Genomic DNA, 22767 nt, shown 5'->3' with positions numbered 1-22767 from the left:
TCAGCGGTAGCAGTAATAAAAATAGATGAAGACTTGAGAGATTTCTGGTATTGTGAAACTTGGCATACTCATCCACAGATACTAGAATAGACTCAGAAGCATCATTAGTAGATGCAACATGTGCTGACTAGTTTGACTGGTTTGGCTGATTCTTGCGCTGCAACCTTCTACAATCCTTTTTAACATGTCCTGGTTCATGACAATAGTAATAGACAACACTTCCAGAATCCTGTCCTTGAGTACCAGAATCACCAGAGTCTCCCCCTTTCTTATATTGTTGTCTCCCAGATTCAGAGGTGCGGCTCACAAGAGCATTATTAGATTGAACGGGTGCTAAATTTTCTATGCAAAGTACCCTACTGAAAATTTCTTCCAACGAAGATATCTCAAGGCTAGACAAGTTTGAGATTTGGCACCCTTAAACTCAGAAGGAAGGCTAGCTAAGAAGCTCATAACTGCCATCTTTTCTCTCTGAGCATGTTGAACTCTCACATCACTACTAAATGGAAGTAACATATTAAGTTTCTTGTGAGTCTTCTTAAAATCCATAAAATAGTCAGTGAGAATTCTATCACCTTTTTCTGTGTGATAAAAGGCTTGATATACCTCATAAGTGCATTTGATATTTCCTTTGCCAGATTATACAAACTCCAAATAATTTATCAGTTCTTTCACAAATTCACAATGATTAATTAGCCCAACCACCTCACTATCAATAGAATTACATATTTGCAAAATTAAACGAGCATCATCTTGCAACCATGAGGCTTTTGAATCAACATTAGGTGAGTCATCAGTTAAGTGATTATCCATAGAAATACTCCACCAATTAAGCCGAACAGATTCACTCCAATATAAATAATTAGATATATTAAGTTTATGTTCTATGATTTTAGACATCACAAGAACGAAATTAGACACAACAACTGACTTTTTCTCCTCCATATTAAAAAATCAACCTAATAATAGAATAAAAAACCACAAGACAGCCGCAATTTGTTTTGAGAAATCAAACCTGTCCCAAAATAGATCCCACACCGAATAGATGCTGATCCAAACAGGTAGAGTAATGTGTCGTGGAAGTTGAGAGGAGCAGATAGATGCAAAAATGACCAAATTACAGTGACAGACGCGCTCTCACGCGCCTCCACATTCCGAAAACTTGTGGCGGCATGTGTGGCTCACGCGCTTGGACTCAGGTGACCGGAATCTCCAAAAATGTCGATCGGAAGGTGGCGCTCCTTTTGTTGCAGGCGGTGAAACAGACTGACCTTTGGTAGACAAGACCAAAACAACAAACACCCTACTGCTAAACCAAGAAAAATCCCTAAATTCCCAATTTGATTTCTAGGCTAATTTGTGTGCTCATCTACGTCACCCCTCACTTCGTAGTTGAAAGTTTTTAGTTTCGTCTTTAGAGTTGTATAACTTGTGAGGAGTTGTTGAATTTCTGATCAAGAGTGTAGTGAGCATAAGTCTTGTAAGGTGTAGTGTCTACAAATATTTTGAATTCCTCTGATACCATGTGAACTAACCTTAGATATTCAATGTAAAAAGTAATTCTCTCCGTATATTCATCAACGATTGTTACACCTATATATACAAGTTATATCTCTAATATAGGAATTCAAATCAAATACTAATTCCTAAGCAAATCCCTAATTATTCTTCTATTATGTAGAGTTGTACACTCCTAATTAATATAAAATAGTTGTAACACATATAATTTGTCCATTCAAGTAGTATGTACTCACAGCTTTACAGCATGCACAAAGATACTTCCACCAGAACCACCTCCTCCATTCAGTCCGCCTTCCCCGCCTTCTGCAGTGATAGATCCATTCAAGTATAGTATCTCCTTCACTTGAAGCTTAACACGTCCTCCGCCATTTCCTCCTAACTTATGCTCAGGAGATGTGCCTCCACCCTTACTTCCATAGCTCCATGGCTTAGCCAAAGTTGACCAAGCATAAACATCACCTCCCCAATTATTTGTCTTATTCTTTGTTAGACAGGAAGCACCTCGGCCACCATGACCTCCACCAGCTCCATCATACCCAACTGGTGTACCGCTAGTTTGAGGAGGTGGTGCCCCCCCTAAGGCAGTGGTATTTATAGAAGAGAAATGCTCCATCGTCAGGTTGGCAGCAGCAAAAACAACCGAACCAGCAACAATAGATGCATATTGACCAATGTTGACATTGCCAGTCATATTGAGTGTAATCATACAGCCTTCTATAGGGCACGCAATTGAAACATGGGACAGTATTTTCAGGTTTCCTGTACCATATATGTAAATATCAGAATTCAAATGCAGGTTTGACTTGAGCAAGCAAGTGGTATTAAATGACCCAACTCCTTCTAGGTCCTCGCAAGAAACATAACTTTTTGATGGGAATGAAAATTCCATTGGTTCGGCATAGTTGAACATGCCACTTCTAGAATCATTACTTAAACCTGATCCAGAATTATGTAGCCAATTTAGAGACCAAATACTCCCACCTCGATACAGCTGTGAACCAAGAGAAAGAGTGGATGTACAGAATTGTCCCAAAAGAATGCACCAGCAAAGGCACCCTTGCACTAAGAAAGGACACATTACCACCCACAATAACCTGAGTACAGGGACTTGTCACCTATACATAGATCTTAGGTTCCAAGGCCCCAAGTGATTCTCTATGGTCATACAGGTCTAGCACAGTCATTAATGCCCCCGGCTGTCCAGAATTATGAGTTTGTTTCAGCAGAGCCGAGCCTATAGCCTATGTCTTGTGAATAATAACCTGTTAATAATGCCAACAGTTTAAACTTAAACTGAACTTGTTAAAATGAAAGATCAAGAGAAAAATAATTGATACACAGACAAGTCTACAGAATGTAATTTCAAACTTAGCAAATTGAAGTCTGAAACTAAAACGAACTCAATAAATTGCTGATGATATTAGAAAGAAAGATTATGTGAGATGGAGTAAAAAGTCCCAACATAAGTAACATCTGTCACAGCATTGCAAGAAAGTTTTGCCGGCATTTAAGCAATTCAGCATTCTTATGAAACAGGAACTACAGATCTTATCCATCAGTATTGTTATGCCAGCAAAATAACACCTTGTTGATATACAGCTTTAACACATTAATTTCCTGTCCACTCTTCCATCTTTCATAATCTATGTGTCAAGTCCATTGTTTAACAAAATCCTATGTAGACAGCTACGATGCACATGCAATAAGTAAATCTTGATCAATTTCAGTATACCAGTTCAATCACATACGTTTGCACTTATAAAAACAGAATTCAAATATTACAGTCAGTTATGTAAACGTTCTACAACATTACATTTCATCCGTACATCGCAATGCAAATAACTTGCTCAAATTAAAAAAAAAAAAAAAAAAAAAAACTAATCCCACGGCAATTTCTCACCTTTTGTCACTATTCTCACAACAGCAACCACAATTCAATAATTATTAATCAACGCCCCCTGTGTATTATATGTATGATCAGTACTATATAGACACAGCATTGCATAAATTCACTTCACTTCACTGCACTTCATCAAACATGCAAAATCTACAAAGATCTCGCAAATCAACTACTGCACCGTTTCATACAAATACATAAATACAAACACATACAAACAACAAATACACACACAGAGACATACATATATACACTTCTTACTGAGCTCAAAACAGAGCATTGTGAAACAAACACGATTTCTACTGATACACATTTTTTTTTTTTAAAAGGCAACCGATTTCGTCCCAAATTCACATTTCCAAAAAATCAAAAACCGAGACATCAAAATTAACAATCAGCTAAAAAATACTTACACACAGCACCTCACAAAAAAAAAAAGCGAACTGAAAGTCGGATAAATTGATAGACAAAGAGAGGAAAGTACTGTTTGGAGAGAGAAAATGAGTAGAAATGATAGTGAATCTAAACAATGAAGCTTCGCCTTTTCTCTTTTCTTTTCCTTTCTCTTTTTTAAGAGGAAAAACCGTTTCTACTTTCTCCTTTGTCTCTTTGCTTTCTTTCGCTTTCTTTTGTTGTTTATTTTATTTGGGTAATTATTTAGCATTAATAATACAATTTTGAGACAGTGTGTCTGCGGCTTACACAGTTGGAGTAGAGAAGAGAAGAGAAAGTCTTTTTACCAGTCCAACAAGCTACGTTTTTGCGTTGCTGGACTCCAAAGATTTCCACGTGTTTTTTTTATTTCGGTAACGAGCGGGATCCTGACTAGGAATTGCCCATAACGTTTGCCTTGAATTACGGAGTTGCCATTATGCTTATGTTTGCAGTTACAGCTGGTCACCTAGATGTGTCCACAGCACTGAAGACAAGTTTTTATAAAAATAAAAAAGTTTGTAATAACTTTGACTTGTTATGGAAAGATTACGTGAATACTATCTCATCTGTTTAAGTTTTATATTTTGGTACCTGTATATTTCTTAAGTTTCTAAATTTTAAAAATCATTTTTAACTTTCAATCAATTTAGACTTAACACAGTCAGACTATGCAAGTTAAAGAATTAATTAAAGTTAAAAGTATTTTATTATGAGTATTTTCTAAATAAATTAATATTTGAGTGTTAAAAGGATTTATGTTTCTTAATATTGAACCAGCTCTTTTGAACATTTGATAAATATATTCATTAAATTAATTGATATAAAAATAGATCTATATATTATTACATTTTTAAGATAGGTTACATTTATAGAAATTTAAGAAATGGATTTAGTGGAACAGAGAAAATAAATTGTATAATAATAAAACAAAAATGAAGTTATTTTTTATTTTCTTTTCTTAATGATGAGTATGAATTTTGCATAGTTAATACCCTCCTAAACTTAAATCAGTAAATGCAATTTTAGCTACATTGAAATCTCAGTCGTAATCAAATGGCTTAATGTGCAATGTCATCTTAAAAGAAATAGTAGATTTCATTGCCATATCTTTTTAATTTTAATGAAAATTCTAATTTTGTTAAAATTGTATTCAATTGCTTAAATTATGAAAAAACTAAAAAGATTTAAAATTTTTATATATGATTCAGCTCTTAAATATCAAACTACAGACATTTGATTGGGCTAGTGATGATGCATCGGACATTCTTTATCAGTCCGATTTTGTATTTTTTATATATGTTGTTTGGATTCAATAGTCGTTTAGAGATTTAATGCAGCAAGAGATGTGGAATAGGGTTTGTTGGTCTTGGGTGTCCATGTATTTTATAGAGAAAAACAAACACATAGGTTTGTGCAAGGACCAGTTCGTATTTTTCCAATCTTTGTAGGGCGAAGAGCCGAGTCTATTGTAGGCTAAAAAAGTCCATGTCGATTTTGAACTTGTTTTAAGAAAAGAAACATAAAAGTTTTACTTTTTAACCGTAGAAAATTTATATTTCAAAATAATTAGAAATAGTAACCAATTATATTTTATCAGCTTTTGACCAGGGCAGCAAAAAAATGGTTGCTTATATTTTGGTTTACTGCATGGGCCTTTGGATCTTCTTATTTAATATTAAGATGCCACGTACAAGTGTGATATCTCTATCTTCGCTAATGGAAGAAATCACACATCTTAATTTTATTGCATATTAAAAATTAATATGATGACATAATAAAATAGATTTAATTAATCATTCATAATTAAAACACAACTGCTAAGAATAATACATTATATATTTATAGAAAAATATAAAGAAGTCTACTCTAAGGTTAAGAAAAAGGGCTGTCAGTAGAGAATGCATTGAGAAAAGAGCTGAGATCAGTTCAACTGATTTTTAATAGTTTTTAAGATAATAGCAACAATAAGCAGTCATGCATACAGACATATGGAACATCTCAATTTTATTCTTTTTCTTTCCAATTTATTTTACACTGTTTAATACCACCAAAACTTTGACCAAATCAAACATTGAATGGTGTACCAAAATCAAATGTTGTTTATTCTCAATTATTTACATATTTTTTAAATATTATATATTTATTTCCTTGTGTCATCCGATGTAATAAGAATATATGAATATATAAAGAAAAAGACGTGAAAGTTAATAAATATCTTTTTTAATATTATAACGAATATAATTAATGCATTATTACTATTTTAAAATAATAAATTGTTATTTGTTAATTTCTTTTAATATATGTATAAAAGCCAATGAAACGTACCCGAAGTATTTCCCCGAAGCCGAAAAGACCAAAAACACTGCACCTCATTGCCCGGAGAGAAAGAGAAGCCCCAAGTCATATTACATGAATATATGGGCGTACGGCAATTCCAAGTCGCCGGCCTAGACATAACAATCCACGAACACGACAGCCTCTGCGACTCAACCACGGGCTCTGCATATACCGGTTCATGGCTCTGGGACTCAGCGATCGCAACTTCTAACATAGATTTTCAACGCAAGTCAGTCCTCGAGCTTGGAGCCGGACTAGCCTTCCTGGCATAACATCAGCCAAGCTCGGCCCTAGCCGAGTTCCATTAACCGACGTCTTTTCGGTCCTTCTTGGCTTGATGAAGAACGTGGAAGAGAACGGGTTAGGTGATCGGGTGGAAGTGAGAGAGCTAGTTTGGGGATTAAGCGAAAAAGGAAACGGTCAGTTCGACGTCGTGTTGATGAGTGATGTGCACTACGATAGAGAGCAAATGGAGGCATTAGGGGAAACGTTGAAGAGGGTGTGTGGGGAGGAGAGGAGAGGAGAGTGTTGGCAGCGAGTGAGGTTAGGGCTTGGACAAGTGAGTGTTTGAACGAGTTGGGGATGATGGGTGGATCGGAAATGGAAGGAGAAAGTGGAGAAGGAGAAGCTGTGTTTGCGGTGTATTGTTTGATTCAACTGGTGGCGGAGAATTGCAACGTAGAAGATGAACATATTTTGATTTAATAATAATATAGTTGAATCGTAAATGTATATGGAGGGAGTTTTGGAAAACTCTGGAGAAATAGTTGAGTGATAAACTAATAAATCCAATTGTTTAAATATATAACAAATTGTTTTGAAAAGCAATCATGAATTCATAGTAATTCTTAAAAATAAAATAGCTTAAACTTTTAAAAATGTGGCGGTACAAATGTTTTTTTATTTATTTTAAATTTCAATATTTTATTCTAATAAGATAAAAAATTAATTAAAAAGTATTTTTAATTATTTGTTGCTAAACATTATAATTAAATTATGTAAAATTAAATGTAATTACATGAAATTATCTTAAGTTGAGTTGAGTTTAATGCTTGATAACGAACTTAAAATATTTTTAATCCACTAACTCCAAAAAACTAATAAAAGAAGGTAATATTTAACAGAATCAAAATCTAAAGACTATTCTATAAGAGCTATCCATTTTGCTTAATCAAAAGAAAATAACTAATAAACTAGGCTAATTGTCTATTGCTCTAAATTCAAGGAGCAAACCGACATTCAGCTGTTTGTTCAAAAGTGATTGTGGAACACCCATTTTTCGGGGTGAGAAAATAAACTGAACTAGCCGTTTATTTGGAATTGACTCCAAATTTAATGGCCAAATTGGCATCTTAATTATGCAAAGGTTTGAGCGTGACAAACTCAGGAAGAGGATTTCCATTTGACTTCATCTGAAGAAAGAAACTGACAGTACAACAACCTGGGAAGGGACTTTAACTTGTACACATGCACAAGGTCAGGTCAGGAAAGACCAAAAGTTAGGTTCAAGTAAACATCCCATGTCGATCACTTTCAAGGCCAAGTATAATCAACTTGGCCTACACTTTAGTCTCAGAAGTAGCAATTTTAAACACTTCACACCTGAAAGTTATGCAACAGTAGAACTATAAAGAGCTCAATCCATCACCACCATCATATCATATTATAATATACATACTCGGGCTCTCAATAGTACAATTCTTGACCTCAAAAGTCCCAATAAAACAATGGGACTGACTAATCATTTAAATAGGAACCCAACTTGCATGAAAACCAATTCCACACTTACACCAACTCCATCTAACTGTAACATATCAGTGATTGCACAGTTGAACATCCCTAAGAAATCTTCATCATCTAACCAATTATAAAAGAGTATAATTACATGTCAGGAGGAGCTGAAAGGGTTAGGTGGACTTTCCCTGTCATGCAGTACAGATTCTCTGGTAGTTGCTTGTGTGTAAATCAAACGGGGTTTCCCTGTGAATCAAATACTATAATTCCCATATCTTCAAGTCCGAACCCTTTCGGCAGAACCAAGTCATGTAATGCTCTCCTTTGGGACAATATTACCATTTCAAAACATAACTTTAAGCAGGCAATTGGGGTTATCTGTTTCTTTCTCAGACTTGGATGTGCTGCCTCCGTCTGCTCATGGACCCCTTACCGTAGCCACTGCAAACTTGTCATCTTTATTCTCATCATCCAAGGTCTTCTTTAGATTATGAAGAGTATAAATCGACCTTAAAAAGATGGCAAACTTTGTCCGCACTTTTGGCAGATAAATCTGGGCACACATGACAGCAGAAACCAAGATGCTGAATGCAAAGATCATAACCCAACACAGCCAAAAAACTTCCATGGCCCCTCAACCATTGTAGTGGATTTTCTGGTTCTGGGAGCCTTGACCCTGCTGAGGCTGCTGTGTAGACTGCATATTTAGAGGCTGTGTGTTGTAGTGGGCAAAGGGCTGAGAATAAAGAGAGTTCATCAAACCCTGCATATGAATTCACCAGTTTTAAAATAATGGACTAGGGAAACCACCTATCAAACTAATGACAAGCATGAAAATTTGACAAAACCGTCAAATTAAACATTATGCTGCACGCAATGCATATATACCCTAAGCCAAATGTTTCTACATTTTTGCTATGTTCACAATTTTTTCCATTACTTTTTTTCCTCCGAGAGCTACAGTGGTATAATAAAAACCTGAGACTGAAGAGGGTTTGGATTGGCTATGCCAAAGTGGTTCTGTGACACATCATCCTGCGAGGCATCATTGAAGCCAATCTGAGTGAACAGCCCCTGTGATCCATGAGTCATGTAATCCTACAAAAATAATACATGTTGAGGACAGATAAACAGCACTGAAGACATAACAAAACTAATGGTGTCTTCGATGAGCATACCTGAGACATGAAATCATTTCCAGAACCAAAACGAGAAAATCCAGCTTGAGAATTCTGATTCATAAAGTTGCCGGGGAACCCACCCTGCACTCCTTGTGTAACATAGTCAACAGCATATCCACTTTGTGATGCCTGCAACGCAGTTTCTTCATGTTAGAGACCTTAGCAAATCTCTATCAATTACAGCAAGCTTGGAATACAAAAAGCACATAATGGCACACAAATTCCCTCATCCAGCCAATTTTCTTTGTTCAATTCCAAAATGCTGAAAGCCCTCTATTTGGGCTCATTTACTTCCCAATCAACCAACATAGATTCATACCCATACTGATCCTATGGATTCAGCATATGATAACAAGCCTAAGGTTCATAAAAGAATGAAATATCCAAAATAAGTAAAAAATTCTCCAATCACAAGTATAAATTTTTCCAAACCAACATAGAGGCTAATGCATTAGACAGGTTGCCCAAATGATATAATGCTACTAGTTATATATCAGCAGAATGCGTATGATTAAAATACCATCATAACTCCAATAGAAGAGCTAACAAGACCTAAAAGTTTGCCAATAGACTTATGTTTATGATGCATAAATTTAATCTGGCCATTTGCACTGTATTGCATTATGCTGTATTTTGTTGTCATACCTGAGTGGAGAAGTCAGCAACATTATAAGGAACATGAGATCCCTGGCTTTTGAAATCATCACCCAGGAAGTCCTGATTTAATGGCAATAAAGCTCAGAAATTAATACCAACAATAGCATCCACAGAATCAACTTCTTGTGCATGAAGATAAGAAACATACCTGAGACATGCCTCCCACAGAAAATCCATCACGAAATGATTGACTTGGACCTTGGACTGGCATCTACATAAACAACCAGGAGGCACAATCAGTTGGCAATAAAACTACACAGGCATCTACCCTCAGCACATAACGGTGCCAAAGTTTAAAATGAAAGAGAAAAAGAAATTAGAGCGAGTGCACAAGAGAGAGAGAGAGTTGGAAAAAGAGAGCATTGGATTTATTTCTGATATAAAGTATCCAGTACTGGACTAATTTAGCATGAATACTACACATGTATTTATCATATTTTGTATCATATATTTAACAGCTTTTAATCAATTAAAAAGAAAGATCTCACAACACCCAAAACTTACATACGGCAATTCGTTGGGGTTATTTTGATCATCGTAAAAGAAAAAGGATTGGCCAATATAAAGCAGAATTAGACTAATTAAAATGAAATGATATTACATACATTATTCACGTATCCCGGCTGAGATAATGGACCACCCACAGATGGCTGGCTGTTTGGATTCTCCAGAGCAGGAAAGTTGAATGTGGATCCCATATTTCCAATAGTTTGCTGTGTGCTTTGCTGGTGGGAAAGATGACTGCCAATAGGAGCACCAGCATTCCCCCGCCCTGCACCAAAACCCCGACTTCCTGGTGAAGGAACATGAGGAACAGCTCCAACAGGCCCGTGCACAGCCCCACGAGTTGGAATAGCATATGGTTGGGAAGGTGGACCACCATGAAATGGAGGAACAGGAACCCGAGGCATTGGGAAGCCAGTAGGGTGGACACTGGGCTTATGGGTACCATTGGGTGGCCCAGGTGGCATATACGAACCTGTACATGGGATAGAGTGGATGTTGGCTCATTTAATAATATAAATCAAGACTACACCAGTGTCAAAACAACATATCAACATTGCATTAGTGAATAAATCCTGCTGTAATTTTAGTCAACAGTAATCATGAGACTCAATAGACTTCTGAAACGTCTGCCATATCTAATAAGCATACCCCTGCCACGAGAGCTTCTTCTATCAGAGTTTGGGCTGGATGATGCACCAGAACCAAAATTGTCATTAGAGACAATTCCAGGGCCACCACCAAAGAAGAGTCTCCTATCGTTATAGATCTGTGAAATCATATTGCCAACCCCAATTAATTCACATCTGTACTCAAGAATGTTATAGTTGAGAACCAGAAAATAAATAAAAAACAAGAGTAGCAAAATGAATAAATTAGAATTATCACAGGTCAACAACTACTATTTTTCTTTAAACACCATACCTTCTTGGGCTTTTGAAATTGAACCATACTTTGCTTCAAGTTATTTAAAGGTCCTTCAACCAAGCACTCGTGCTCCTGATGAAACATTTTATGGAAATGAGCAGATTTATTTAATATGCAAGGTAGCAAACACCAGAAATAACAAATGATAACGGTAAATGTTTCGTAAACACTTCTAAAGACAACTTCTTAGTGCTGTAAATCATCTCATAACAAGAAGTTCCATGATTAACTTCCAACATTATGCAGAACCTGATTCGAATAGAAAGCTCATATTAGGCTTAACATAAGTAAAATTACTTGTAGATTGGGTACCAGTAGGTTAATCAAAGGTTTTCTTTTAAAAAAAGAAATATAGGTTTAGCTTGGGAGCTTAAAGTGGGGTTCACCAACAGGACTTGGGCCCACATGATCTTCCTTTTGGAATTGTAGAACCTTTGCATCCTTTCACCTGAGATGATGCCAAGGACATCACATCAATGGCGACCAATAACTCTATTGTCACTACAAACACCTCTTTGCACCTCTCAAAAACTTTTGTCCCATCATTCAGTGAATAAACTCACTCTCCAAAAAGGAACTCTTTCCTCAGCCTTCCTAGGTCCCATCATTCTTATGCACAATTTTAAAACTAGGTTAAAGTAAGTTATTTAACTATCATATCCCAGATTTAACAGAATTTGCATTAAAATATAGTTGAAATTACTTCATCTCAATATGAATTGAGATTTAGTGATTTTTATCTGACAAAGTAAACCATAATGATGGAATCAATCCCGTGATACGTTCAACTATCTTGGATAAAAGAAACTGCAAATATCTTAAAAAGACCAAATGCAGCTGACAATAGAGATATACCTTGTAGTGTGTAAGTAGGCTGTTCCACAAAGGTTGTTTGCTCAGAACTTTAGGATTTCCCAAAATGACAATTCCATATCTAGCACGTGTTAGAGCAACATTCAGCCTCCGTGGATCATTAAGAAATCCAATACCCTGAAAAGAACAAGTCCAGCAATCCAGCAACAATGTATTTCATAAGAGACTCTTATAAGCAAGTAAGTGAACAAAAGCATAACTCCAACAACTTGGCACTTCCACAGATAACAGAAACAGTATACATGACTGAAGAACATATCAAAAAGCATCGTGCAGGAGGTTCTAATGGATGCAAGAAGTCATAATTGCATAAATACTAGAAGATAAATGCCAACATCGCCAATGATAGCAAAAGAATATTTAAATTATCAACATTTCAAAATTTGGCATATGCAAGTCTAACAAGGACTTCAGAGTTGACCATCAAAAAACAAAATGTCTATTCTAGCTCTTGACAATCAGAAATATATTTAATCATGATATAAGTCCAACATATATGACTTTCTTCCCTTAATATTAATAGACTATTTCCACATGCACAGGTGTCATGTAATGATAATTGAACAAGCTTGCAATATGGCAATACATTCTCACACGGAGAATAAATGCAAGACTACCAATAAATGTTTTCAAAACTCAGGCTCTGGGTTGAGCTTAAACATTCAGACTTGGTGCTGAAACCAAACATAACTTGTTTAAATTTTCGGTTTTACAAGTTCTTTTAAACAACAGTTACGGAAAACACACCTGATGTTCATTACTCCTAACACAGGACAAAATAATGTAGTCTTTTTCCCTTCCTTGAAATGAATCAACACTTGCGACCTGTACAAACAAAAACCATAAAACAATTGCAACTAAAGCTCAAATAGAATCCAGATCTGAAAATCTAACATCACCTCAATTTCTTTGTACAATTGCTGTCTAAGAGCACCATTTCTTGACATATAGTTCACAATATACGCTCTCTGCCCCTCATATGGTGTAATCACACCAATCTGTTAAATGTTTAACATGGTCAATTATATAGAACATAAAATAGAACTGCACTAATAATTGAACTGAAGAAAAGAAATACCTGGCTAGGGACCACACCACTTCTCAAGAAAGTAGTTACAATTTTTTCAACGTTTGCTGCCTCAGTACGATTTAGATAAGATGTTCCACTGGCACTTATTTCCTCTTGTCCCATCTAAAGAGGAGCCATCAAGTTAGAATATACATTCTTTGAAAATATAAGAGAAGGATAGAAGAAAAAGAAAGCTTAACTGGTATCAGAACAAAAGCAATTACTCATACATTGTTAAAGGCCATTCATGTATTTCAGAATATAATATTATCAGAATAGTTTCTTTCTAACATTAAATCACTAAAAACTCATAAACCTTTTCCTTGATCCATTGGGAGGCCCATAGGCCATGGTCTACAGAATGGCAGGTAGCTCTCCTCCCCAATCCCCAAAACACCCAATGACCCAAATTCAGCAAAGAAAATAAGCCTCTTATCTATAAGACAGCTGCAGACCTAAGAATTTGATCCAACTATTCTCAAGCACTTAGGCTTGAGGCACCTGAACTAATAAGCCATCGACTAGATCTGAAAAACATTCACTTTGTGGGCACAAACAAATGTGTTATCATCCGCAAGAAAAAAGCCGGCCAAGCTTAATACACTTGCAGTTAGTACAATTGGTTTCTCACTCCAAAAGTTTACGTCAGCTGTAACATAAAAAAGATGATATGCAGCTACTATACCTGGACATAGAAGAACATAGGACGATTAGGCACAGGCCAAGGAAAATCGATTCCTGATGATTGCCTCTCATTGACAGTCACACCATTTTGAAGCGTACCTTCATAAAAGCTGTTAGATGGAAATTCTGAAAGGGATGGATGCATACGGTATTGAACCTGAAATTAAGAGAGCATAACATGTCAGAATTGCAGCATTCTTCAACAAACAATTTTAACAAACTTGGCTAATGAAAACTATGAAAGTTCTCCATCCTTGAAGTTTCTTTGCCACATAAATGAAGAGAAAGGAGACAATTGGCACAATTGTTAAATATGTGGGCATATCACTGACAGAAAATTTAGTTAGAAACATGACCACTAACACACAGGATATCACATATATCCTTTGGGTTAACTATCACCAGTATTTAAAAAAAAAACCACCACCTTCATCTCAAATACTATTAACTTTTGCATCATAACATCTGGTTTATGCATCTGCAGCTAAATTGAAATTTTTATCAACTTCAACATTTGTATTAGCATCTAGATCAGAATTTTCACTGATTTTAACATTTCCTTCACTATCTAAACTGAATTGTCATACAAAAAAGTCTCACTTGTAGTTCAAATGTATTTTCTCCAACAATATATATACAAACTAGAAACAACCATAAAAGTCTCAGGATGTTACATCTGTAGACAGAAATGCACAAGTGCAAGGACATTAATAGATATAGATGACGAGACGTAATCAATACCTGCAACCTAATTGGTTTAACACCAAGTAAAACAAGACGTTCAAAAAGGGACTGAGCCAGCCCAGCACGAGCTGCTTTCTTGCACATAATGACCGGACCAAGCTGGCAATGGTCTCCAACAAGAATGACCTAAATAGAGAACATTCATTAAGAGAAAGAGCATGTTATGGTAATGCATGCTAGCAAGTTCGAGTTTGATCTAAATTACCTGCTTTGCCCCAAGAACTAAAGGAATAAGGCACTCAGGCTCTGTTGCCTGCGTAGACTCATCAATGAGCACCTAAAACAGGGTACAAGGTGTAAGTTTCTGAATGCTCAAATAGTCAAAAGGTTCACAAAAAACGCATTTCAACCTGGCGGAACCTAAAATTTGCTAGACGGGGATCTCCAGCACCAACACAGGTGCAACAAATGACATCGGCACTTTGTGAAATCTCCCTCTCTGTTGCTCGCTTCAGTGCTTTGTATTTTTTCTCATCACTGCTGGACAGTTCCCCTGTTAGTGTAGAAAGAATAGAGAGAAGAAAGATGGAGCAAAAGAAAACCATTAGAACAATACACTCGCTTGAAACTTTTGATTTAAACTCGCATTTCCAACCAGAATAAATGAAAGATGTCTAAAAGATCGGTGCATAATATCAACAAAGCCAGGAGCCAAATCGTCAACTATCAAGAATTAATATTTATCAATATCATCCATAGTCAAAGAGGAACCAAATCAAACATCAGCCTGTTAACAACTTGTAAATTATCTTAAAGCCAAGATCATAGCCGCACAAAGATTTAACTACGAGAACAGAAAATAACACACCTTGTTCATCTTTCAATTGTTGCAACTTGTGAAGTTCGCTCTTTTCAGAAGTGTCAAGATGTCTAACCTGCAAAAGAAAAGTGATGTGAATCATCAATGGTAAGAACAATGAAAACAAGACAGCAATGAGAAAGAGTAAGATGAAACTTGTTAACAAACCTGATAGTGAAGGGTTAGATGCTCAACGGGGGAACTTACAGCTTCCCTTGATTTTGCACATAGCCGAACAACCTTAGATGGAGACAAATATAAAATTCAAATAAAAAAAAAAAATTAATGACATTAATGTTTTATAAACAAAATTAATGATACTAATTTTCTTCACTGATTTAAAACTTAGGAAATATATAAGGCTCAAATTGAGCAGCTAGAAATCTTTCCAATGTACAACAACTCATACTTGGTGTTGCATTTCTGGAAGAAAAAAATGGAATAAATGAAACGGTGCTCGGTAAGAAGACAAATATGATCATAGTGCCAAGTTACCAACTATACCAAGTTCTCAATGATGTAAAAGAAAACAAGAAATTCATATTCATCAAGTAGCCAGCATTAAGACAATGAATAAATCAGAGCAACCCTATTAGGAAACAATTATAGCTTGGAAGCAAAAGAACATTGCAACAAGCCTTCAGGAAAACACTACTCTTTCCTTCTCATGTGCCAAATCTATGCTGTTTTACCTTTAAACCAGTAGCACTGATCTTCTCAGCTAGTTGGTCTACAGCCACATTACTTGGAGCACATACCAAAACCTGATAAAAGAGTGCGTGTATCATCAGGAAGGGAGATCAAGTTTCAAAATATGAATTACATAATACATTTTAGAGAACATACCTGTCCCTGGCCCTGCTTGGCCATGTGATAAACAATGGCAGCAGAAGTGACAGTTTTTCCAGTGCCAGGTGGCCCTTGAATCAAGCTTATAGGTCTTTGAAGAACACTCTTTACAGCAAACACCTATTAATGGCGAAAGGTAAGCATAACTGAGGCAATGAAATTCAAACATGGGCGTATATATTGACAGCAATTTAAATTTTTTTAGAGACAGATATTTAAATTCTCCAACATAGTCTCAGAGGTATCAGACTTGTACATTAGGACAAAACGTCCATCAAAATTATTCATATCATTGCAGAAGAAGTTTTGCATTTGTTAACAAGGAAAGTAGAAAAGGATTAGAGAGTTTACATACACCAGCCAAACAAATAGGAGAATGCCACTACAGTACTTATAAATGTATTAACATTCAAGAAGTCTATTATGGCATAATAAAAAATTTCAATTAACTCCGTCTCCTGAGACAAAATAAGCACCATCATGGGCAGTGAAGATAGCATACTTGAGATGCATTCAGCTCTGGGAGACCAGGAGCACCAAAACGACGTGGAAGTGTATTACGAACATTTTGATTTTCAACCTCGTGGCCCAACAGATGGTGGTATATGTACCTGCATGCAAAGCAGCATTGTAAAGAAACCCCAACAATTTTTTGTTCAAATTCACAATATGTAAATTGAACTCCCACCTCAATGGAAGAAATGAAAAACTAAAGTGGCTACAGTAACCTACTGTACAAGCCATTTGGCAAGCTAAGAGATGAAACTCAAGCCCCCCTTCCCCGTTCTCCCTCAATTAAGCTATATCAGCCCCAGATTAAAGCAACATGGAATCACAGCCCTGCTCCAAACTGATGTTTCCCCTACTTTTAAAATATATTTTTTACTCAAAATTTGATTCTATCAATATGTAAAACCATGTTTGGTTTTGAGAATATTCCATTAATTACTTAATTCCAGTCTTTCTTTTTCAAATGTTAACTATCAAATGTTAACTATAATCCATGCATAAAGCAAGTCAAAAATGTAAGTATGCATATAATAATACATGCATTAACAAATGATAATTTTAAAAAATATTTCTAAAAAAGGGGGATACCCACCAGCAAATTATTTTTTTCTTCCTAAAAGGTGGGAAGGAGAAAGCTAAACTGGCCCTGCCCTGACCCACTGTCTTTCAATGCACCCAATTTCAGATCCAATGTCAATTTCTACTTTAAATTACCACATAACATGGAAAAGATTCAGGTAATATCATATCATACATAAACCAAATTAAATTCAACCATTAGCTTGCAGAATATGGTGAGTTTAATTCTAAACAGCAATTCCAGTCTCATCTCAAATAGAATAATAGCAACTAAGGCCGGAAATTATGTTCTTATAAATATTTAGTGCATGTCACATTGAGTTGCTTGCATGGGTTACATCTCAGCTATTATTGTTCTAAACTATGTGCAGACAAGATAATAAGCTACTTCTCATTAAATTATGTTTAAATAGGTGCAAATAAAGTTGGGTAGGCTGCCTACCCACTGACACTTGTTTCATCGACTGCAAAAGTTTTCATTGCACCTTGCATCCGATCAAAGCTTGTACTCTTCCACACAAAATCAACACTGAAGCCATGGTTTATATCTACAGGAACTCCCTGCATACAACAGTAATGGTTAGCACTAATATCAATTCACTTCTAATAACCAGATGCGAGTAATCAAGCATATGCTAGGATTAGTACCTGACTAGCACGAAGCTCAAGTGCTACCTCCTCCTGTGCAGTTAACTTGATCTGAAATAATAAGAAGAAAAAAAAGAACTCAGCATGTGGGTACTTGCAACATGTTTCCTAATAGAGACACAGCAAAAATAAAACACAAAAATAAAAATAAAACAAATATCCATCAAGTATAAATAATGCAGATTCAGAAAAGATAAAGCAATAAATTTTCACATAAGAAGAGAGGGAATACCACATGCCCAACTGACTGCCATGCTGGATGGGCAGCATCTCCAGAATAACGCAACCGTAACTCATCACCAGGTACAAGACGCAACTCATTGTCCTCCTAGAATGTCGAGAATAATTAGTTCATTTATGAAATGAAGGATTCTTCTAGAAACATGTGATGAACAAAGAGTAAACAGCAACCGGAAATAATACAGTGGGAACAGAAAAAATCTAGGAAATGAGTAAAAAGGAAACAAGAGTAACGCACCTTCGGAAAAACAAAATAAGCAATTCGCTTCTTGTTAAGGCCAATATCCCATCGAATAGTAACATTGTCCTTGCTTTGAGATTCTTTCATCATCTATAAGAAATTAAAATAATAAACAGCTCCATATATGAAGAAAAAGCAACATAAGAAAAATGAATAACTTTTTCTCTCATTAGGAAAATATCATGAAAAATATCTCCCTAAGAAAAGGCTAATACATAGAAAAGAGCTTCAAAGTTGTGATGCATACTTTATCATAATCGGCCTCAAGCTTAATCAATGGAGCAAAAACATTTTGATACTGCAACACAAGAAATCATAATCGTGTAAGGAAGCAGACATATACTAAATGTTACGTCCAGAGTTTCATAATAATCACTAGAACAGACACCTGATATGCATCTTCATACTTCAATGCTACAGACTGAGGCTCATCATCAATGCCAGGTTTCTCAAGATCTTCTAGGGTAGCATCAGGATTTGTTTTCCAAAGTTCTTCTACTTTATTTATTTGCTGAGCGCTAATTTGGCGTGCCCTCAGCTGCTCCTGTTCAGAAGGTATCTGCAACGTACAAGTGTAACACACAATACATTTAGAACATTTTGCAGCTATAGATCATTAAGCAAGAAATAATACTGCCACCAACCTTAACAAGCCACTGTAGAAAACATCTATCATCAATAAGGGGGCACCACTGGCTCAAATCCCAGTTCATGTCCTTCAATGCATTGACATTCAAGCAAGGTTCCCTACATAGGAGAACAACAACACTTTCTGTCTTTGCTGATATAAATCCAAGAAGGAAGACATTTCGGCATCCACAGTTGTAACATTCAAGTATTGTTTCTCCTAAAGGACTGTCTTTATGAAGACAGACTTCTTTATGTTTTGCACGAACCTGCAAAGATCCAGCCAAACAAACTTTATTGCCAAAGAAAAAGAAAACCTCATTATAACTGATCCAGCCAGAGTAGATTAAGAAATAGTGCTACATGGTAACTTTTATCACTTTAAACAGTATACAGAAACTGGCATTGTATGCCACCGTATCCCAACTGTGAAATTAATACATGGATAGGTTGCTGTATTAGGAAAAGAAGGTTTAAACACTATTTGCAATGCGCTTATGACCCAATGTCAATAATATATCAATAGGCACCTCAAGATTTCTAGTCTAGACTTCTAAATGTCTACACAACGTTTCAAGTTTTGAACATTCACTGCCCTTCATTAAGTCTGAGAAAGGTTGTTTATAGTTCAACAATCTGCCAGCCAGCAATTTCAAGCCTATAAAAACAAGGTCCCTAAAATTTCCACTTGTAAACATTAATTATTGCCCCCAAAAAAATACAGAAACTAAAAGACCCACAAATAATGCAAAAATTCAAAAACAACTTGCCCCTATAAAGTGAATATAGGAAAATAAAACCTAACACACTCCTAGATCTTGCATTTACATGGTTTAGCACCTCTTTCACAACACCCTTAGATGCCTTCCATCAATTCAACTATAATCACAAACTAATCACTCCAGTCACAACAAGACATTCTAGAAAAGTACTAACATTTTACACAAGCAGCAAAAGAAAAATAAAAGAGAAAAACGAAAAAGGAAAAAGAAACTGACCAGGTGATTAACAATATGGGAGCCAGAAGTATTGCCTCTGGAATTACAAAACCACTTCCTACAAGAAGGAATATTGCATCGAACAACACAAGCAGGATTGGAAACCCCACAATACCGACAAGCATGCTCTGTAAAATCCCCTTTTCCAAACTCATATCCGTCCTCATCTCCCGTCTCCTCGAAATTCAACCCTCCCATTGCACTCACTATCCCTTCCACCACCCCTTGACTATTGCTGCCGCCTCGCATCGCTTTCGATGAAGACGAAGACGACACGGGTGAAGAAGCTGCTGCTGCAGAATCAGCAGAGTGGTGATCCGAGGATGTCGCCGCCGCAGCTGCGCCTCTGTGGTCTGACGCGGTAGGGTCCACGGCGGAGGAAGAGGAAGTCGCAGCCGCTAGAGAATCCGACGGCGTTGGCCATGCTACGGGAGAACGGAATTCTGGATAATCAAAGTCAGATTCGCCTTGTGTGTTGAATTCGAGAAATGTGTATGCGTCTGTTCCCGTGTCTGGCTGCGACGCCGTTTCGTACAGGTTGCTCTGCTCAGAGTCCATTGGAGATTATTAGATAAATTGATAGATTGATTGATTGTATTAGGTTTTCTCTCAGGGGTTTTAAAAAGTAGAATTAGAAAATTTTAGGGTTAGGGTTTGGTAAGCGAAAGAAATTAAAGAGTCAGAGAGAGAGAGAGAGAGCTCTGGTTGGGGTGTGTTATTAGACGTCGAGGGGGAGAATAAAGTGATGAAACGCGCTACACGCGCGGGGATGATTTGGTGAAGTTCGATGGAACCCTTTTTGCTGAGGCTTATATCTGTTGTATAAACTAGGCAAAAGGGTTAACAAAAAAGCCCCTGAAAGAATTGGGAAATATATAATTAAGCCCCAGGCTTATATAAGTAAACCTTTTAACTTTTAAAAGATCAACTGTAATATATTAATATAACAGGGCATGCAAATTCTATATAGACAGAAATGCCCTTATCATTTCTTAAAATTTTGAAGTTAAACAAAAAGATTTAATTAGTATTTTAAAATTACAAGATGTCTTTTCTAATTAGATTTTTATGTTTTTATTTTACTTTTTTTTTATTTATATAAAACCCAAATGAATCTTTATCTACTATAATATTATTCTTTTACATTCACTATAAAAAAAGAAAAAAATAGTTATATATATAAGAAAAGACATTCTCAATCACTATAAATAAAGGTTTTAATATGGTTTTTACAATATTTTTTCTGTAATTATCTTTATTAATCTTAATTACTTCATATACTTAGAAATAATGTACAATATTTTTATGTCTGAGTGTAGGAAAAAGATTAATTATCATGTCTAACAATAAAATACCATCTCGATTTTGTTTAGATCTGTAAACTCATTCTTGTACAAAAAGGATGGGAGTACAAAAAATTTGATACTTAAAATAGGAGTAATAGAAGGTTATACTAGTGGATAGTGAGGTGAATAATTTTTTTTTTACTTTTATTTGCCATAGTTATTGATGGTTTGCTTTAATATATAAATTTGGTTATTTGAAAAACATATACATTCATTCAAATTATAGTTAATTTGTTGAGTAGAACATTTTGTTTTCATTTTCTGTTTCCAAGCTTTTGCTATACATTAGATTATAGTTAAATAAATGGTTGGTAAACCATTATTTTGGTTCAACAAGGCTTAATTAATTTAAATGAAGAAAACAATAGTATTATTTTGGAAAAGTTTATACCAGGGCTAAAATAACAGTAAGCAAAGTGTTCAGTAATTTAATACGGCACAGACATTTGACATACTTCCACTATTTGAAGGTATAAAGTCACTGTACTGTTATGTTCTGCTTTCTCTCTTCTAGCTACTAAAATAAATGCTGAAACAGAAATATGAAGTGTTCTTGATAACCAAAGAGAAGAGTCAGAAAATAAGGGTTTTTTTTTTTTTTATCAACAAGCTAGAGACTTATGAACAAGTTAGAGGTACATGATGGAAGTTTTTTATATAGCTTTCCTGCAAATTTTGGGTTCATATGAAATTAGATTTAGAGAAGCTAAGGATGCCTATAGTGATGAGTTTTTGACATTATTGGGAGATCATCAATATATGAAAAATGAGCTTGTTACCCACTAGCAAGGAGGTAAGAAAGCATTAAAACTCTTAACATAATGCTGTTGTCGAAAATTTTATAAAACACGCTCTAAATCAGTTTATATTAGTAAATGAATAAAAAGATTTGTTAAAATAATTACTGTAGTCATAAATGGATGATGTTATTAGCATTAAAAAGAAGAAAAAATAATAAAAATATCTATATTCTCTATTTTTTATAAAAAATACGGTGCTACATTTTTTTATTTTTAATGTATGAAAATATAAAAAAATATAATTTTATTTTCTTTTTATATTTTAGTAAAACAACTAAAAAAAACTAAAAAATAATCATATCGTATTTAAAAAAGTTAGAAAAATAGTATTCTTTAAAAAAATTACATAATAAAACAATATTTTTCTATTAATTTTAGAATGTTTCTAAAAATTCCCTTAAAAAAGTTAGTTTCTTCAACAAACTTTAAGAAAAACTATAAGAGGGTGCCAAAGTGAGTAAGTAAAGATACAAAGAAGTTTAAACTAGGCATGGACACACACCTGAGAAGTGGGTCAACAACCTTAAACATTAAAAGAAAAACACCAGGAGAGTAGGTAAAAGGGTT

The 22767-nt window shown here is 35.3% G+C and overlaps 3 protein-coding genes across 9 annotated transcripts in view; 1 reads left to right on the top strand and 2 right to left on the bottom strand.

Moving 5' to 3' along the window:
* LOC8263719 overlaps positions 1–6274 on the bottom strand; it is a 28370-nt gene extending 22096 nt beyond the window's left edge. The window contains exons 1-3 of one of the 6 annotated variants that reach the window (XM_015725123.3): positions 3832–4129; positions 3422–3479; positions 1755–2783 (exon numbers count right to left, since the gene is read on the bottom strand). In XM_015725123.3, the coding sequence (XP_015580609.1) occupies positions 1755–2599 (845 nt within the window). In that variant the 5' untranslated portion in view covers positions 2600–2783; positions 3422–3479; positions 3832–4129. Of the gene's footprint in view, positions 1–1754; positions 2784–3421; positions 3775–3831; positions 4130–6178 lie in introns of those variants that run through there. The other 5 variants (XM_015725125.3, XM_048374649.1, XM_015725122.3 and 2 more) reach the window with 5 other exon arrangements.
* On the top strand, positions 6271–7018 carry LOC125370136 (EEF1A lysine methyltransferase 3-like). The gene is given in 2 exon segments (XM_048374651.1): positions 6271–6442; positions 6445–7018. Coding segments are annotated over 2 exon segments (489 nt in total). The 3' UTR covers positions 6762–7018.
* Positions 7019–7816: 798 nt separating this feature from the next.
* On the bottom strand, positions 7817–20860 carry LOC8263716 (regulator of nonsense transcripts 1 homolog). 2 transcript variants are annotated; one of them, XM_048373791.1, is made up of 29 exons: positions 20055–20860; positions 19074–19325; positions 18818–18988; positions 18677–18727; positions 18427–18519; positions 18181–18276; positions 17949–17999; positions 17743–17861; positions 16714–16822; positions 16209–16331; positions 16055–16126; positions 15531–15602; positions 15372–15438; positions 14914–15056; positions 14769–14840; positions 14561–14689; positions 13821–13976; positions 13145–13258; positions 12966–13064; positions 12814–12891; positions 12049–12183; positions 11191–11265; positions 10918–11035; positions 10368–10741; positions 9911–9973; positions 9751–9822; positions 9103–9234; positions 8903–9022; positions 7817–8660 (listed from the first exon to the last, which is right to left on the bottom strand). In XM_048373791.1, exons 1-29 carry the CDS (start codon positions 20610–20612, stop codon positions 8559–8561), a joined length of 3816 nt encoding a protein of 1271 aa, XP_048229748.1. In that variant the 5' UTR covers positions 20613–20860; the 3' UTR covers positions 7817–8558. The 2 variants fall into 2 exon arrangements, with proteins under 2 accessions (XP_048229748.1, XP_002528794.1); XM_002528748.4 differs by having other exon boundaries at positions 7817–8687; positions 20055–20858.
* Positions 20861–22767: the final 1907 nt, after the last annotated feature.

This window comes from Ricinus communis, chromosome 5 (genome assembly GCF_019578655.1).
Source record: "Ricinus communis isolate WT05 ecotype wild-type chromosome 5, ASM1957865v1, whole genome shotgun sequence".
Classification (NCBI taxonomy): domain Eukaryota; kingdom Viridiplantae; phylum Streptophyta; class Magnoliopsida; order Malpighiales; family Euphorbiaceae; genus Ricinus; species Ricinus communis.
The sequence above is the reverse complement of the archived record's forward strand: the minus strand, read 5'-3'. Positions and strand labels throughout refer to the sequence as shown.

Coding starts and splice junctions, on each gene's coding strand:
- LOC8263716 (XM_002528748.4), bottom strand. CDS start 20,612: ATGGACTCTGAGCAGAGCAACCTGTACGAAACGGCGTCGCAGCCAGAC. Junction 11,036..11,190: donor AATTTCAAAAGCCCAAGAAG/GTATGGTGTTTA, acceptor ATGATTTCACAG/ATCTATAACGATAGGAGACT. Junction 9,235..9,750: donor TTGCTGACTTCTCCACTCAG/GTATGACAACAA, acceptor ACTGCGTTGCAG/GCATCACAAAGTGGATATGC.